This window comes from Nanorana parkeri, unplaced genomic scaffold, assembly GCF_000935625.1.
Source record: "Nanorana parkeri isolate BGI_ZX_2015 unplaced genomic scaffold, ASM93562v1 scaffold34, whole genome shotgun sequence".
Taxonomy (NCBI): Eukaryota; Metazoa; Chordata; class Amphibia; order Anura; family Dicroglossidae; genus Nanorana; species Nanorana parkeri.
In genome coordinates this window covers 1,573,416-1,593,401 of record NW_017306302.1, presented here as the reverse complement: position 1 = coordinate 1,593,401, position 19,986 = coordinate 1,573,416, and the positions used below count along the sequence as shown (strand labels likewise).

The 19,986-nt window shown below is 40.7% G+C and overlaps 1 protein-coding gene across 1 annotated transcript in view; it reads right to left on the bottom strand.

Moving 5' to 3' along the window:
- Positions 1-416: 416 nt before the first annotated feature.
- Positions 417-19,986, bottom strand: part of CD180 (CD180 molecule) — an 83,460-nt gene continuing 63,890 nt past the window's right edge. Inside the window, exons 3-5 of the mRNA XM_018569029.1 lie at positions 8,191-8,332; positions 6,437-6,603; positions 417-2,179 (exon numbers count right to left, since the gene is read on the bottom strand). Coding sequence (XP_018424531.1) covers positions 445-2,179; positions 6,437-6,603; positions 8,191-8,332 — 2,044 coding nt within the window. The 3' untranslated portion in view covers positions 417-444. The remainder of the gene's footprint in view (positions 2,180-6,436; positions 6,604-8,190; positions 8,333-19,986) is intronic.

Sequence of the window (19,986 nt, the reverse complement as noted above, 5' to 3'; positions counted from 1 at the left end):
TTTATTATTTTTGCTTAACTATATTGCTATCACAGAGGGGCAAGTCCCTCTGTGATAGCATTTTGAGGTGACCGGTTCTCTTTAGGGAAACATCAGGGGCCAATTAGACTCCTGCACTCCTTCACAGCACTCCTGCACTCATCTAAACTCGTAGAAAAAAAAGTTTTCCCAGGTAAATAGGAACATGTGACCTCCCTTTTCTTGTTTAAGCGTGAGTGGTCAGTCATCAGGCCCGAGCAATGTCACAAAAGATAGCAGTACATTAACCCTCAATATACACTGACACTGAGCAACATGTAGCCATGGCTCTAAAAAGCCAAAAGAGCTGCAGGGGAGAACAAGGGAGTTGAAAATCTAGCAGGTGTGTGGGGTGGTGGTAGAGCACCAATTGATTTGCCCTAAATGGGCATTGGGCAATGTGACAGATTTTCTTTATTTGGCTTACTATATGGATGAATAAAATCTTTTCCTGTATAATCTTATAAAGCACACAGCTAGGATAATGGTTATCACTATAAAAAGGATTAATATTATGACACTCATCAAAGAAGTTCCACAAGATAATGACACTTTGTACAACTCTGTACCCACTAATGAAGGTGGAGAACCACACACCGTGTTTTCCTTGTCCAGAAACAAGTTCATGTGGGTTTTATACCAGGATAAAAAGTCAATGTTGGAGCAGGAACAGTCAATGGGGTTGTGACTAAAATTGATGATGTTTTGATCTGAAATATTTCTCACCGAATCAATAGGTATGGTTGTGATAAAGTTAAAAGCATAATTGAGGGACATATAGGTCAAATTCACAAATAGGTTTGTACTAAAGACAGTAAGATTATTCTGACTTAGGTCAACATGTTTCAGTTGCTTAAGTTTTTTGAACGCCTGATCCTCTATTTCCCTTAACTTACATTTGGCTAATATGAGAGTTTCAAGTTTTAAAGTGTTGGCGAACAAATTCTCATCTGCAAGAACACCATTTTGAAACACACTCCTCTCCATGTTTATGAAAAGAAGGTTCTGGAGACCTTTAAACACTTCTCTGTTGCTTGTATCTATATAACTGTTAGACAAGTTGAGGACTTTTAAATCAGCTAAATTACTAAAAGGACTGAAAGCTTTATCAATCAATAAAGGGACATGTGAGAAGTCTAGAACCTCTATCTTGTTGGTTTCTGGTAGGGCTGGGTTGTGTAGTGTGCACGTTATTCCATAACTCATGTTTAAAAAGGTGAGGCTTTCTAGTCCCCTGAAGTGTGTGCTACAGCATGTTGAATGCATAAACTCATTCTCACTCAGGTCCAAATACACAAGGCTGGTTAGACTTTTTAAGCATCCATCTCCCAAATCTAATGTGTCCATATTTCTTGCTATATGAAGGTTGGTGATCTGTGGGTAAGTATCTGAGCTTATACTGCAAAGTGAGGTGAACTTGTTCTTGTTTAATATCAGTTCCTTTAGAATGTTGTCTGTGCTCAGCCCTGCAAAGCTTTTAAGGTTTGTACAGGTAAAATCCAGTTTTTCAGTCTTGGCCAAACATGGAAATGACTTATGTTGATCAGAAAAAGCTCTGTACTGCAGACTGAGCTCCTTCATTGATACACTACAAAGGAAATCCATATCTGATAGGGATACATCCTTGTCAACGTCTATGTCAATAAAGGTACCAATCCTTAGATTGTCAGCCCTTAAGCCATTTAAGCCCTTTAAAACTGATGACAAATCGACATTCCAGGCTGAACCAGTCAAATCCAAACAATGTAAGTTGCTAAAGTTGAAAGCGTTTGGTTCAATGTACTCAATGTTGTTTCCCTTTAAAATGAGGGTCAAATTGTTGGTGTGCTTGAGAATGTTCAAGTCCTCCACCGATATTCTACTGATCTGATTTAACTCAAAATTCAAAGTCCTCAATTTGGTCATAGGTGTGTCATCAGGAAGTTGTATATCAGTAATATAATTGCTCCCCACGTGCAATGTTTCCAGGTTAGGCAGGGTTTTCATTGGTATAAACCACAACTCCGATATAGATGTTTTCTGTAAGTAAAGGTGTTGGAGTGATGTAGCTCCCAAGAATGCCCTATCAGCTATGTATAATATATTGTTTCCAGTGAGTAGAAGTGTATTTAGCTTTGTATTGTTACTGAAAGCATCATCATATATCCAAGCAATCCCGCATCTGTAAAAAAAAAAAACAACAAATTGAGGCTTTTTTTTCCTAAATCAAGAAAGGATATTAAGCGATATATAGAGCATTTTTAAAGTTGAACTTCTGGCAGATATACAGTGAAAGACACAAATTATTGTCGCTCTGTACTCATTGAAACATCAGTACATGTATTTTTAAATGCATGGTAATTACCTGCATTAAAGTGACATTAAACCCTCAGATTTTTTAACATAAAACAATACTGTAATGTGTGCCTTACTGTAATCCATGGTTGTTTCCCTTCTCTTTGCTGCTCTTCCTTTTAAATCTGTATCTGTTCTCATGCTGGGCAGAACTTCTGTTTTGCTGCAGACTGCCTTGTCTCAGGAATGGATATATGGTGTCTGTGTATAGGTTTGTATAGGTTTGTAACCTGCGCCAGCACTACAGGAAGAGGCCCTGAGCTGCAAAGGGAAGTTCTCCCCAAGCATGAGAAGACATGAGGATTTAAAAGGAAGAGCAGCAAAGAGAAGGGAAACTACCATGGATTACAGTAAGGCGCACATTACAGTATTGTTTTATATTAAAAAAATATGAGGGTTTAATGTCACTTTAAGTAACAAGGAACATGCTGATAGGAATAGAGTAAAGTGACAGAGAGATAAGCTTATCATTCTCCCGCTTCTCATTTTGATGTCCAGTCAAGGCCGGTAGAAGGACAAGACTTGTTACACAACTGCAGAAACATCTGGTCTCCTGCTGTGCTAAACAGGGCTGTATAGTAAAGCTGTGCAAATCTCAGGGCTGGATGCACATACATACAAATCCTTTGGGAGGTTAAACAGCCCCTATATACGTATTAGATCTGTGTATTTAGCCTTTTCTTCAGGTTTAAGTAATGGAAATTGCAACTCAACACAACAAATTAAATCCATTTGGAAATAGCTAGTGCTCCTTAGGAAATGCTATATCGTGGCTAAACTCAAAAAGTGTACTCAGTCTACTTTAATATTAGTTAATAGGGATGCATCGATACTGGTATTTCGGTATCGAGTACCGATATTTTTTTCGGTACTCGCCGATACAAAATACAGAGTACCGGAAGTCCCATTCAGGAAGCCAGGCTTTCATGCAGGACTTGCAGCCTCTTGTAAGTGTATTGTGCAACCTCCCACCAACACTTCAATGTGTTTGTAAATGAGGACTGTGCTTTAATCAGGGAACATGCTTGCTGCCATTTTTGCAGGTTCTCTTCCACAGATAAGGTAACTGACAATAGCAAGGGTTTATCTAGAAGTGCTTATGCAGAATAGGGCAATCATAGTGATTAAGCCAACAGAATTAAACAGCAATATACAGTATTGGTAGCAATCTTTAACAATGGGCCTTAGTACTTTCCTTCTAATCCTGGCTGAGTGGATGAACTGTTGAATAATAAAGAATATTTGAATTTCACTGGTTGAGGAGCTGGATCTTAACATGTATAAGCGAGCTCCTTTAAAATGTATCTACGGGCATAGAAGATGTAGTAAACCAACACTTACACTGCATAACAGGCAACTCCAGAAGGCGCTGCAATACACAATTTAGCTATTGCATGAAATGTTTGACACTTTGTCACAAGACATTGTATTCTTACAACTAGGGTGAGCAAACTGAGCAAAGTTCAATTCTGTGAACCCAGTAGGAGGTCTTCAAACCTTGAATATAACTTGGGGAAACAAATCCTTTACCTAACATCCTTGGGGGATGCCTTAATGCTGCACATTAAGTAACAGAACAGTAAATGTTAACCCTTTAAAAGTGACAAAAAATACTGCCAATGATAAATGACAGAAGCAGGCCAGGATTATCTTATTTTGCAGTGGTAGTGAAGCAGGGCAACATCATCAGATGGCAGTTATGATGGCCATAGGTCATTATGATTAATGCTGGAGCTACATCGCTGGACAGGAAGTTGTCAAGAAGGGGTTGTCTTTAATTACTTCTTAAATCTTTTTTGGGGGAGTGAGTATAAGTATTTATGTACTCTATACTTATTCCTCTGGGGGAACAAATTTCTGGGAGCCACCTAATTACAAAGGGAGCTTCCAGATTCCACCCCCCACATTTTTTGGGATTACTGGATGTGGCAATAAAGCCCTTGGGGACAAGGTGCCTTGCAAGAAGGCAGAGGATTTGCTTCCCCCTGGTAGCCTTGGTACCCTTCCAATTATTATTACTAAACAGGATTTATATAAAATCAACAGTTTGTGCAATGCTTCACCTAATAAAGGGAGACAGTATGGTTACAATACAATTCAATACAAGAGAGTTAGGAGGGCCTTGCTCATGAAAGCTCACGTTAAAGGCATATGGTTCGGGGGGCTGCTCACTGCATGCCTGGATAAGGGTCTGGTATGAATTTAAGGGAGAGCCCCCTACCGTTTTTACAGTTTTTTCTTAATGTGTACTGTTCATTAAAAAAAATAGCTTGGGGTCCCCTTAAAATTCATACCAGACCCTTGTCCAGACATTCAGCCTGCGTGGCTGGGAAGCCTCCCCAATGCTTGCAAGGCACCCCTCCATGGTGAGGGAACAGTGACCTCATCCCCACCTCCTGTCCCCAAATGTAAGAGTGAGGGTTTTAAGGGGTGGAGGGGAAATGGAGCAGAATATGGAAATCCATTTTAATAAGAGGGCCACCAGATATCCAATTTTTTTCATGGAATTAGAGTAAGAAGGGGTTTTCATATCGATTCTACTCATTGCCCAAAATAATTTAAAAAGTAAATACAAACACAGACAAAGTCCCTTATTAGAGAAAAAAGGAAACACTGTCCTCTGATGAAAATTCAGTGTCAATCATGTCATCCAGCAATGTAGATCCTAGTCAATCATGAAAACCCGCAGACCGACAATATTGCCCTTCTGCCCAACAATGTCTCCATGCCACACAACAATGTTGATCCGTCACACTACCACCACAAAAAAACAGATTCCCTGCCAGCTGCTGTTTGTAAACAAACAAACCCTGGGAAGCCGTATGGTGATGCAACTCAGGTGGCAAATGACAGGTCCCAAGCCTAATCCAGGGATTATGGGTAACGTTATGTCCCTAATATGGTTATGACTGATTGGCTGCAAGAACCCACTTTATTGGAGGACATGTACTGACAGGCAGGGTCCACATTCTCTTTTTTATGTACTGCATTATATACAGTACTAAAACATTTTTCTTTTATTCATGTCTTTATTATTTCAAATTAATATTTAAGATTTACCACTGGTGCTGTGAAGTTAACCAGATCAACAGCATTCTATTATTTTTAATTTAAACCTGAATAGCAGGGAAATCAGATTACATAGACTGCTGAATGACTTATACTGTCCATGACACAATGTACTCCCTTTTTCCTAAGTGAAATGGTCGCAATTGGCTTTTTCTTCAATTTTACAATCCAGGTTTGAAAATTAATCAATTGTTTCTAGAATGATCTACTAGCTGTGTCCATGTATGTCTGGGTGTGGTCTATCACTAGCAATAACACAGTTTATTCAATGACGAATAATTTAAGTTGAAATAAATATTAATAATTATTGAGAAGGTCTACCACACTCAAGGAGCCATGCACAATTACAGCAGGAACCCAATCTCACAATTAATGTGGGTTCCGTATCTTATATCTGCTGCTTATATCTGCTGCTACCTACAGTTTATCCAAAATAATAACTCAAACAAAAAATAAATCCTGTTGACTGGTTGATACAAGCAACAATAGAATTTAAACATTCTGTAAAAAAAACAATGTGATCATTTTATTAAGCAGATGCTAAAAAGTGTGCAGAGAAAAAGAAATGTTCTTAATTGATGATGAACATACACATATACAGTCACAACTTCAAATTCAACATATACAGCCATACTTTGATAAATCCGGTATATACAGTCATACCTTAATGAATCTGGTATATACAGTCATACCTTGATATATCCGTTATATACAGTCATACCTTAATGAATCCGGTACATACAGTCCAACCTTAATAAATCCGGTATACACAGTCATTCCTTAATGAATCGGGTACATACAGTCATACCTTGATAAATCCGGTATATACATCTTACCCTAAAGTCCAGTATATACAGTCATACCTTGATAAATCCGGTATATACAGTCATTCCTTAATACATCAGGTATATACAGTCATTTATGAACAGAATCTGAAAACTAGCTCAGTCATGAAGGGGTTAATAAATCTGGTGCATACAGTCATACCTTAATAAATCGGTATATACAGTCATACCTTGATAAAGCCAAATACTCCAGTTTTTCCAGTCTGTTGAAGGTGAAATGATAAATAGCAAGTAGAGAGTTAAAGCTGAAATCCAGATACTCTGTAGAGCCAGGGAGACTGTCGGGCAGGTTTTGCAGTCCCAACCCTTCACAATCATAGGTTGTAGCCGCAATCACCTGAAAATTAACACACATGGCCTCCGCTGTTTAATTTTGCTGTTTTCTGGTTTCATTTTGCATTTGCATTGGAAATACTCCTCTAGACCCACAAAGTGAAATATTCTTTTAAGATCAGTTTACATTATTATTTTATAAAACTGAATGTACATCTTATAGTTGTAGAAAGGAGATAAACGGAATAACACATGAGCACAGTAACAATTTTTTCGATTTGTGCCAGATGAATTAAAAGACAACTTCTGATTGATTGCTCAGGATTGCTGTACGTTGTACATCATCGCTGTTCCTCACACTTTCCATTTTAAACAAGGCAAAATATGCTAAAAGTGTAACTATGGGCAAATAAATATATATGATGCAAGATTGTCACTAGAATTAACACAGCAGCCCACCATTAGGGCTCATTCCCACCGATGCAAACATAGGCGTATGGCCATACAGAATAAAATATGATTGGATTTCCAGCATCCAGGAGCCCCAGCTGCTGCATTTTTTATCCAATGGATTGTATTGACACTAGGGAGGCACCAAGTGATTACTGGTGTTTGGCCAGCTTTAGTTTTTAAATGGACTATCCGTACAAGACAGACGGTCCAAGCTAAACCATCATTTTAACAGTAACAGTTTCTTTTTGGGGGGAAAATAAAGTTTAAATATCAAAAGATAACAGCTGAATATCGTGAGCACCACCAGCAGTGTTCTATGGATTGTTGTAACTGCCAATGTTTCTGGACAGCTTGGCCTGCATGTAAATGTGGATAAAAATATATATATATATATATAAAGGCATGTAACATACCAAAAAAAAAACATCATATATTGAATACTTTCAATACAAGTAAGAACCACATACAGTTACCAGAACAAAATATTTTTAGATATAGTTAGCCTTTAGATTAGGTACCTTAGGTCAGTGTTTCTCAACCTTTTTTCAGTCATGGCACCCTTAAAAAGTATGCAAAATCTTGAGGCACCCCAGTTTAAAATGTAGAGGACCCCACGCAACAACACATAAAAAAGTGGGGTTCCATCCTTTGCATTGAAGTCCTCCCTTCAAATAAAGAGCCCCATCACATTAAAAGCCCCCTTTCACATCCGAATTGTCCCTTTCACATCAAAGTCCCCCTTTACATCAGTAGCTCCTCTTCACATTAGAAGGCTCCCACTTTTACATCCGAGTCCCCCTCCTTTTACATAAGAAGCTTCTCTTCACATCAGAAACCCCCTTTATATCATAATCCCTCCTTTTTTCATTGGAGTTCCCCATTCACATTAGAGTCCTACCATCACCAAATTTTGAGGGACCCCTGAGGAAGCCAGAAGGCACCCTAATGTGCCACTGCACCCTGGTTTAGAAAGGCTGCCTTAGGTAAATGTTGACATAAGTTCAGAAAGGGTTAGCTCATGGCCATGCAGAATTCAGAATAATGATATCTGTGGTATAATAGTTCACTCACAAAATGCCCAGAGACAGCTATACATATAAGGTGCTATTCTTCCCTCAGACTTAATTAATCTTAGAAATATGTAAAGCATGTGCAGGTGAGCTATACCGTACCATATCCCATGAAAGAAAAAAGTTACCTCTGTGCACAAAGGTTCTTCTGATACCTCAACGTCTTTGCAGAAAACATGATATAACATGAGCAGTGCGGCAATATATGAAATCTGAGCCATTGCTGGTACACCGGCTGCTGTGCTAGTGAAAACAGTATCATTAGTCACTCTATAAGGGGAAGCACAAGTAGAGAAGCCGGAAGAAAAGTTGGTTTAAAAGAACTGCATTGCAAAATATTTCCTGATGGAAGAATACTGAGAAAGCCTGCAAGTACTGAAACCTTTTATAATGGTGTGACTGACGGTGAATTATGAAAACTGGAGCAATAAGTGTCAGAAAATCTCTGTGAGTGATCAACAACTTCTCTCATTTATACAAAGAAGACAGCATAGTCCCTATTCATCAAGCTGCAATGGCATGTAACCACTTTGAGTCCAGAGCATTTTTTAAATTTTTTACACACTTGTTAAAATCTGCAAATTTTTCATGAACATTACTTGAAGCCCCCAAATAATTACACATTGTCTTAAACAGAGGCCCTGTAGAATAAAATGATGGCAGTTGCATTATTTTACATTGCACAGTGTTTATCAAATCTATTTTTTCAGGAACAAATACAGTAAAATTCAATCCAATTATTTTGCGAAAATATAAAAGATGAAGCTGCATTGAGTAAATAGATAACAAACCTGTGTCAAGCTTTAAAATTGCCATGCCATGTCAGCTGGGACTCATGGCATGACAGCTCCGTACATTTACAACCCAGTAAAAGTTATCGGCCAGATCTACGGCCCCTAGTATAATTTTTGCTGGATAGCCAGGGGGAGGCTGAAGAAGCCATGAGCTTGTTTTAACTATTTTTTTTACCCACGTTTATACCCATCTGGCAAGTTTTTATTGTGGTGTCCTCAGTAAGGAGATTCACCCTTCTTTTTTTTACAAGTGACTTCTGTCACCGAGGCAGAAAGTAATATCCAACATTTTAGAGTTGTTACATGAACATGAGGTAAGGGTAAATCTTTTAGCGGGGAAACCCATTCCTGGCACACCTAAGAGGGAAATTCAAATCACTTTGGTAGACTTCCTCTAACGTCCCCTTGCATCTCCTCGATGGGAAGTGAAGGGAAATCTCCCCCAGGGTGCACAGACAGCATAAACAAATAGATTAAAACATGTCATGTCAAACATGTCATTTTAGCATGTTTGTTTTTGCAGCTTAATTACTCAAGGTCACTATGGATTTTATCTGAATTAAGACAAGCCTAATATTTGCAGAAAGATGGACAGCCAACATCTTCACTGAGAGATCTGCCTCTGTATGGCCACCCTTGAGCTGGCCATAGACTTATGAAGGTGGCTGGACATCAAGACACAAGCTGACTGACGCAAGCCTCATTCAGAATCTTTGGTCTTCTTTATCAGGAGCCTGCAAATCAAGACACACCTGGCTTCATCCAGAGATCACACTGGCTGTGTGTGTCGCTTACCTGGGGAAAAGATGGCACCAGGATGCACTATGGGAAAAAGGCAAGTTGGCGGAGGCAGTGTGATGCTACAGCCAATGTACTGCTGGGATACCTTTGACACGTACCACCTACCTAAACATCAGCAAATGGCTTGGTGATGTCTGATTGGATGAGAAGAGGTGATGTCACAGCACTGCCCTTTGTCCAATCAGAAAACGGTCACTTGTTCAGCAAAGAGGCCATTTAGCAAACACCTAGTATTTTTAGCAGTGATTACAAGGCATTCTCTGATTGGGCGATAGGAGGTGCTGTTATGGCACTGCAGCTCGTCCATTTAGAGAATGACTAGTATTCATTGATAAAAGTACTAGGCATTTGCTGAATGACTAATAAATACATTGTAGGTGCATCTAAACAAAAGGCGTTCATTGCCTTACAGTTCACTTTCTGCCACAGCATGAGCAGAAAAGCCTGTCCCCTACCAGCAGCTGCAGAATGGGAACCTTGCTCTGTGTGGGGAACCATTGCAGAAGTCTGAAAGGCCCCTTTCTGGGTCAGACCAGTAGCTGTGTCATCAGCAAAACTCATGCTCGCTGCTCTTCAATGGGACCACTGCTTCCCCACAGAGACCAGTATGCTTGGAGGAGACAGGCTTTTCTACTCAGAATGCGGCTGCTTTCTAAAGAAAACTAATTGCAACACGTTGTACTGCTTTTGTATTGATGCGTTTGGGATGTATTTACCCGATTTAAACCGAGGATTCATATGGGCTTTAAAAACTTTCACATTATGCAAGAGGAGATATAAACCTTTCCTTTGAGATCCAGGTGACAGCCAGGGTGGCGTTATCAGGTCCGCTGATTGTTTCTGTATTTGTTATTTTTTTTCACGTTTTCATTATATTTTATTGTACACATGGGAACAAGATTCTATTGATCAAGAGGAATTTGGTTTTAATTTATTTTCTACCTCATGTTTTTCTACATGTTTTGATGGGACTTGCTCTTTATTAACTATATGTAATTAACTATATGTAATATGTACAGATCCTACTTTGCTCTACATTGTAATGACTTTGAATATGTCTGTTATTAAATATTTAACACAAATAATTTTCTCCTCTCCTTTTTTTCTCTAGGCTATAAAATATCTCTGGGTTTTCATGGATTTGGTAACATATTGATAAAGCATTATTTATTTAAAATGATTCCACCCGTCCATCTGGAGGGACCACGTGCAATCAAATGTCTGTGAGCAGCGGTAGATTTGTATGAGAGGTGGGGATCGATTGATTTGTTTTTTCCAGTCAGCTAAATTTTAAATCAGCAGGATTTTTCCAATTTCCTGTGATCAAATCTAGGAAAGAATTGAGTGTATTATTGATTTCCCAGTCCATGACAACTCCCAAAAGACGTGGCTACATATATTAGGTTAAAAGATGCTACAAATGATAAAAAATTGTCGATGACCAACAAAAGTCTGAATACATTTCCTCATCATATGAATAGCATCACCTTCTTCTAATTTACTGGTTGTATAGGTCCGTGATTTCTCCTACCCACTATGTTTATTAAAATAGTTTTCTATAGTAACTTTGCTGAGACTGTTAAAGTGATATTAAATTCAATAGGATTTTAAGCGATTTCAAATGCTGATGAAATCACTTACAATGGATGCTGCTCTGGTGTTTAAACATTTTAGTTTCCTGCTAAATCAGCTGACTCTGACTTCCTGTTTTAAAGTGAATTCTTTCTCAAGCAGAGTGACATGCAGTCATCCTTGTGTGTGTTAGTAAGCCGCGTGTGTATCCACAAACACAGCAAATCAAGCTACTCCCCTCCCCCCTGCCCCCCTCTCTTCCCTTCTCCAAGCTAGTAGACGAACAGTTGCTGGAGTCTGCTCTGTCCCTTGTGATTTTGTACTGGACAAGAACTTCAGGGAAGCTGAGCAGAGAGACTTGGAAGCAGCTGTTCAGAAACATGATGACTAAGTGTTTAAGCAAAAATGTAAAGGAAAAAAAAAGTTTGAGAGTTTAATACTACTTTAAGTGTATGAATAGTCATATTGCTAGCTCTTAAAGTAGTATTAAAGGCTGGGTGTTTTTTACATTAATGCATTCTATGTATTAAGGTAAAAAATGCCCAGTACCTTTTTGACTCCCCAGTCCCGTCCTGCCCCCCCCACTTAGCTGTCACCGCCGTCGGTCAGCCAAAGCGATCCTCTGTCCCTGAATTTCCTGGTAGTGGGGGAGCATACAGAGGGCAGAGGAGCCATAGGCACATTCTGCCGTCAGCCAAACTGCTGGGTGGAGAAGAGGAGCGTGGCCTGCTGCAGGGGCTGTGTGTTGCTATGGACGCACAGAGCTACTGCAGGCACGGCTTGGAATGTGCATGCACGGGTGCCTCCACAGCAGCCGCTTAGCTCGATGGCAGCACCCATGCAGGGGGAGAGGGGAGAGAGGATGCAGGGAGCCAGTAGAAAACGAGAAATTGATAAATGAAGAAAAACAAAAATCTGCAATAAAGATGGCCTCCCAGTGACAAAGATACAGGAAAAAAAACAAAAACCTAAAGCTTTAATATCACTTTAAGTTTTCCCTGCAGTTGGACAAAATATTGAAAATTGCGATCACAATGCACATCCTGAAAGCTGAACTCTTACACTTCTCTACTGTACTGCAATTGCTTACTCTGGGGGGGGGGTGTGCAACAACAAGGAAGAGTGCACCCCCTGAAATCGTGGCAGATAGCAAAGAAGCTAATGCTTCCTTTGCTATCTGTTGTGTTTTTTTAGTGTTCTGATAGCTGCTGCCATCAGGAAAAAAAACAAACGGCATAGGTACTAATAGCTAGATTACTATTGGTTGTTTCAATTTGCAATAGCCAACAGCAAGCTGGCTATTGCACCCGCCCTCTGCTACTGTCAGCAGAGGTGGATAGGATGGAGAATTTCAGGTCCACCTCTGCTGATTGACAGCAGCAGTGGGCAGGTGCAATAGCTAGTCTGCTATTGGCTATTGCAAATTGAAAAAGCCAATAGCAATCTAGCTATTAGCATCTATGCCGTTTTTTTTTTTCTGACTGACAACGACCCCGATGTCAGAAAAAAAAAAATGACCGCACGGAAAGGTTTACTCTGCTAGATCGAGCAGAGTAAACCTTTCCAGGAGAAAATGTTTCTCTCCTGGGTGTCCGGGAGCCGCTATTTAATAGTGGGAGACCCAAGGAACATCCGTGAGAGTTGAGATGTTTGAGAGACCCTGGAAGACATCACAGTGTCTAAAATAAGGTATGTAATGAAAGCAGAAAGGTCTCATTAAAAAAATGTCGTTAGTATGGGGGGGTTTGGGGTCCAGGAAAGGCAAAAAATAATTATAATAAACTGTATCTTGAAAGCTTAGCACCAGACAGATAGAAAAAAAATACAGGAGGTACTTGTAATCCCGTGCACAGTAAGACTTGGAGGGGCATTGCTAGGAGCCAATCAGATCTGCTGCGTGCAGACAAAGAAGAAAGCAGAGTGAGTACATGGAAGAACTCATCAGATTACTGCTACTCATCCACTGTCCATTCATAGTCTGAAGGTGGGGTGAGCTGCTTGAAGAATATGTAAACCCTAATAATTATCTTCTTTTAATCTTTTTTGCTATATCTGTTGAATAAGTGTAAAAAATACATGACAATTTCACTAAAATCCAGTGCTGTCCTGCGCACTCTGTATTTTAGCTCCAACAACGTTATTAGGATGTATAATTACTACAGAACAGCTTTCCATCCATGTTATAGAGATGAGAAAAGGGGAGGTGTTCTGTAGCCCTGCCGTAGGGTGACAATGCTGTACCTCTATAGATACAGTTGTGCTCATAAGTTTACATACCCTGGCAGAATTTATGATTTCCTGGCCATTTTTCAGAAAATATGAATGATAACACGAAAACCTTTCTGTCACTCATGGGTAGTGTTTGGCTGACGCCATTTATTATCAATCAACTGTGTTTACTCTTTTCCAATCATAATGACAACAGAAACTACCCAAATGACCCTGATCAAAAGTTTACATACCCTGGTGATTTTGGCCTGATAACATGCACACAGGTTGACACAAAGGGGTGTGAATGGCTGTGAAAGGCAACCATCACCTGTGATCTGTTTGCATGTAATCAGTGTGTGTGTATAAAAGCCCAATGAGTTTCTGGTCTCCTGACGGACCCTTGCATCCTTCATCCAGTGCTGCACTGACGTGTCTGGATTCTGAGTCATGGGGAAAGCAAAAGAATTGTCAAAGAACCTGCGGGAAAAGGTAGTTGAACTGTATAGAACATGAAAGGGATATAAAAAAAAGATATCTGAGGAATTGAGAATGCCAATCAGCAGTGTTCAAACTCTAATCAAGAAGTGGAACATAAGGGGTTCTGTTGAAACCAAACCACGGTCAGGTAGACCAACTAAACTGTCAGCCACAACTGCCAGGAAAATTGTTCAGGAAGCAAAGAAAAACCCACAAATAACTTCAGGTGAAATACAGGACACGCTGAAAATATGTGGTGTGGCTGTTGCAAGATGCACAATAAGGAGGCACTTGACGAATGATGGGCTGCATGGTCGAGATGCCAGAAGAAAGCCATTACTACGCAAATGCCACAAAGTATCCGGCTTACAATACGCCAAACAGCACAGAGACAAGCTCAAACCTTCTGGCACAAAGTCATTTGGAGTGATGAGACCAGAATTGAGCTTTTCGGCCACAACCATAAACACTACATTTGGAGAGGAGTCAACAAGGCCTATGATGAAAAGTACACCATTCCTGCTGTGAAACACGGAGGATCGCTGATGTTTTGGGGATGTGTGAGCTACAAAGGCACAGGAAAGTTGGTCAGAATTGTTGGCAGTATGTTATCAAAAGATACTGGACGACAATTTGCATGCATCAGCCCAGAAGCTGCGCATGGGACGTACTTGGACATTCCAACATGACAATGATTCAAAACACAAGGCCAAGTCAACCTGTCATTGGCTACAGCAGAATAAAGTGAAGGTTCTGGAGTGGCCATCTCAGTCTCCTGATCTCAATATCATTGAGCCACTCTGGGGAGATCTCAAACGTGCAATTCATGCAAGACAGCCCAAGAATTTACAGGACCTGGAGGCTTTTTGCCAGGAATAATGGGCAGCTTTACCATCTGAGAAGATAAAGAGCCTCATCCACACATACCACAAAAGACTTGCTGTCATTGATGTTAAAGGGGGCAACACACCGTATTAAGAACTGGGGTATGTAAACTTTTGATCAGGGTCATTTGGGTAGTTTCTGTTGTCATTATGATTGAAAAAGAGTAAACACAGTTGATTGGGATATATGAACTCCTGCGGTGTCATCCTATGTCAACCAATCAAGACACCAGAAGACCTAGCACCCAGAAGAAGGTGGGGAGAAGATATTGGTGCTGGCAAAGAAGACAGACATTGCACTACTAGAGAAGAGGCGAATATCTATGGACTTGATAAACCGTAGAATGTAATTTCCTTAAATTCAGAGTAGAAGGAAGCTATTTACAATAGATTATTCACAGCTCATAATGATATATGACTACTACCCCTGCAGAGGGTAAGCACAACTAAGACGCTGGACAGTTTGGTGCTGCTGTGACCTATGTGCATACCTGTGGACGAGGCTGCCAGAAAGAGAGCCATCAGGACAGTGCTGACCTTCAGAGAACAAAGGAGCCACAAGGAGCTGCAGACTAGAAGAGACTGTACAGCCAGACAGCAACCTTGACAGGCCCCCTGGAGTCCTCTGTTCTTCTAACTTTGAGCTCCAGAGAGGTAGATATTGGAGGATCCAGCTGATGAAAGCTTGAGAGGGGAGCCCCAAGTGTGGCATGATCTCTTGGCTGATCTCTGGAGAACAGACACTGCAAGGCAATAGCTGTGGGAGGCCTCTTGGCCAACTGTATTGGTACAGATTTTGTTGCCGATTGCATGTGAATTTTGCTGCCACATGGAGAGTTGACATGGGCCATTTGCAACCTTTGGAATATACAGTAAGTACTCCCTATAGAGTGGTAGAGCGCTCCAATGGGAGTTCACGGCCCCCAGTGCCAGCAGACTGTGCTAGACCTGCACTGGCCGGTGGTTAAGCTGGGCTTTGAAAATATAGATAGAGCATATAGACCATATATTGGTCCCTTATATGCAATTATAACTGTGTTTGGTTCTGAAATTGTTATATAGCTTGCCTTGGTATTGCTGTACTGCCTTAGACACATTTCCCCAGTATTACTTTCCTTCTTTCTCTAAATAAAGCCCATTTGACACTACCGGTGTGTCGGAGAGTTCCAGGTGCAGTTCGGGAACATTGGGAAGAGCTGGAAAACCTATAGATTCCAGCGGATTCTAACAATTTAAGTACTAAGAGTCAGTCTTCCCATTGTGAACACAAACTTCTATTAAAATAAACTTGACAGGGGTTCAACCTCTTCACACTCATCCAAAAAAAAACAAAACATATCACTGTACATACACTGCATGGGTCTGTTCAGCATAAGTGGTTAATATATAATTATTCTCCCAAAAATTGAATCTAATAGAGCATCAGAGTAGGCAGAAAGTACAAGGATTCAGGTTGGCATTTGTATCCATTAGCAGAATCATGTCGGTGGGACTCCTACTTCTGCAGGAAATGGGCACTACTCTGTGGTACTTCAGGCAAAGCCACAATCATATAGGGGCTTTCCATTTTCCTTGAAAGTTGAACCAAAGAACTGCTGTAGCTTTTAAACCTTTATGTCACAACCACTATAAGAGGAACTTGTTTTGCAAAATACTAATCAGCTTTGTGACATATTTTACAGTAAAAGCTGAATTCTGAGCACAAAACAGTTTCATTTAAATACACTTCTCTAAAGCCACATACAATATAAATCTAGATTGTGTGCACAAATGCATTTATAAAGCTAATACTTTATAAAGTAACAATATATCATCACTGTACTGTACATAGCTTGAGCGGATTGTAGAATCATGGGTGGGACCCAGCAGGTCCTCCGACTACAGGCTGCTTGGAGAAAACTGGGCAGGGTGGTGGATATATGACTAGTCCCCAGTGAATGGGAAACTCCTGCACAGAGGCAAAGTACATGTGTTGTTTAATGCTGAATTACAAATCTGGAAGAAATACACAAAGAATGCCAACATTCAAGTAAGAAACCTATGGTTCTTGCATTTAGACAATATTTTGTAGCCTGGAGTTTAGCTTTAAACAATATGGTCATACATTAAACCAGGGAAGGACACAAGAGAGACATTCGGTGAATATTGACCACAAGCTTTATTATTCTCATGTAATCAATCACTGTTACTCTTCTCCATTTGCAAGTCAAGCTCAGAAGATGGATGTCTGGGCTATCCGGATAGAATAATAAAAGATTTCATAATTGTTTAAAAAATTGCATGTAAATTCGATCCATTACTGTCACTGGTTCATGTCAAATCTTGTTGCATCTGGACTTTAAAGTAGCGCCTAGTGAAGAAAACCTGGGCAAAATAAAAATCACTGTAGAAGTTGTTTTATCTCTTCTCCATTAATGAAAGAGAAGTCATATTTATGTAATATTTCATTCTTGGCAGTTCAAGATTACTCATGGTGACAACGTTCAACAAAGGAACATCGCAGTCTGGTTTACTGATTAAAATGACTTGTTTGTAGTCAAACCAAGACGATGCCAACATTACAGAGTAATTGTACCTGCACGATTTATCGGACAGATAGAGGTTGCAGATTTAAAAGAAGACTTTTAGTTTTAAGTGTATGTGAAATGGATATAACATTCTCTTGTTATGTGACCTTGAGGTGCTGAACAATGTGTAGCAAGAAAAATAAGCCACATAATGATAAATGTACACAAGTAAAATAAAGCAGAAATGTATGGTGGCTCTTGGAGAATGCTGAATGGTGGGACAGTCTTTATAAATCAGGTCTGTCCTGTCAAGATGAGTGGTAAATCATGTTAGCTGTAAAAAAAAGTAGTAGTAATCTGTAGGGTCAACGTTTTAAAGACAGGGCGCAGGTAAGGAACAAAGACAGCTATATTCAGAGAGCATAACAGAATATGTAGAACAGTACACCCTGGAAGAATACGCAGAATGGAACTGTAGCGCTTACCCCCTAAGGAGCTGCTCAAAATCTGGATCTTCCATAGCCTGTGTAGGGGATTTTAGCAACCTGCAGCCCCAATAGCATTAACCGCCCCATAATTGTTACTGGTAGAACTGAAATCCAGGCCAGAGGTATGATGCTGAAGAACTATTATAAGAACACATGAATTGGGAGAGAGGGTTTGGGGCTTAGGACATCCAAGGCAAAAATAGACAGGACGGAACTCCAGACTTACCAGTCCCTTCAGTATTCCACAGTGCAGAATGACTAGGAGCGCATACTGACATTGGGCATTTGAGTAACAGCTGAAGAGGGAGAAGCATGAGATCTTCAGTAGGAGAGACACCAGACTTGCTCCTGAGGTCCATTATATTCCAGGCACCTCTGGCAGCTATCAGCTTCCCTGGTTCTCCTCCTCAATCAGTATTAGGCCTCCTCCAGACCTGAAGCCTAGCAAAGAATGTCCCGCACTTGAGCATTCCCGCCCCCAGGCCTAAGCCTAGGGGGCAGGTCGGAACTTCAACTCAACTAGACTGACCACATGGCAATTCTCCTGAGTAAATATGACCTCACCCAGCATGCACCACTGGCCATGAAACCACCAGTGATTGGCTGGAAAGCCACACACACACGCATAGTGTCCTCCTATTGGTTGCCCCACAATCAATACTAGAACACCTGGAATTAACCAGATAAATACCAACTATAATTCAGCTTGACTGAATACAATTCTGGCAACACTAAATTTTTAGTAGCCAAAAATGATGGTGAGGCTACAGAACATAAAAGGTCATCCATCAATGGAGACACCTCTTGTTATGTTTTCAGTCGGCTGTTTCCTATATTCTACAACAATATCGCTGTCTTTAAAAGCAGAGGTGTGAATGCAGCATGAAACATATTTGTAGCTCCTAATACTAATACTTTTTTGGGTAGGAATAAGTATTGAATATATGTAAAAGTTACTGCCGTGAAAATCACTGAAAGCTTTCAAGGCTTCTTGGCAGGTTAATAACAACAATGTGTGCAGATTTGCTGATTGAAATGTATATGACCTTTTGGTTGGAGCTCTTAAGGCATAAAGGGCTCTCAACTCAGCAACTGTACCCTACAGAGTGACTCCTGAGAGTCAGCTGTATTCTGGAATGATCCCATTAATGTAGTCCAGCCTCATAGTTAACAGAGAGAACAAACAACATTTGAACGAATGAACTCTCCCTCAAGGCAACCTGTGTAAAGGCAGTAATAGCTTGCAATCCTGAGAGTTATGAGCTCTGTGATGCTGTAATAAATAAATTGGATAACTTCAAAATACAGGTGAGCCCCATAAAATCATTCTAGAAATTTGACAGTTTGCAATTCCTGGTTAGCTGGCAGACAACAGGGCCTCATGCCTTTTAAAGGAGAACTATGAGGTGAGTGCTTTTCACTTACCTCATAGTTCTAGCTGACCTGTGACAATGAGACTGTCAGAGGTCGGCTCAGTAGATCGGGAGGTGAGCGAACACATACCGGCGTTCGCTCACCTCTCGATCCTGTCACAGCTCTCTGCCGTGACAGGGGAGGGGCTGGATTCCCCCCTCCCCGCTCCGATCCGCCCGCGCTGACCGGCGGAACGGACGGGGAGGGGGCGGGTACAGCTGGCTCTGCCTCTAGATAGGCAGAGCCAGCTGTCAGTAACGCAGCTGGGCGGATCCCGGCACAATTGTCGGGATCCGCTTCAGCTGCGGCGTCTCAGTATATCGCGAGCAGCAGCTTGCGGTATACTGCAGCGTCTCAGTATACCGCGAGCTGCAGCTCGCGGTATACTGAGCCTAGGGTGACAGGAGGACGCTAGTTTGTGTCCTCCCGTTACCCTAAGGAGAACTATGGGGAAAAGACTTAACGCCATAGTTCTCCTTTAAAACTTGCAATAGTTTCCTTTACAGTACGCTGTCTGATTTGCACAGAACCATGGGCTTCAGAAATCAAGGCACTATGATTTATTCATTGAAACAATTAGTTTATAAAACAATTTGCACATTGTTACTATAAACTGTATTAGGCTCCATTCAGACAGGAGCGGTTGTCCGCACTTATTTGTATGCCCGTACGAGTACGCGCAGAGCCACTCCAAACATAAAAAACAATGCTGTTTAATGTGCATTGTTCCGATTTTTGTGGACTCTGCAAAGTAAACCAAGTGCGAATTTTTGACAG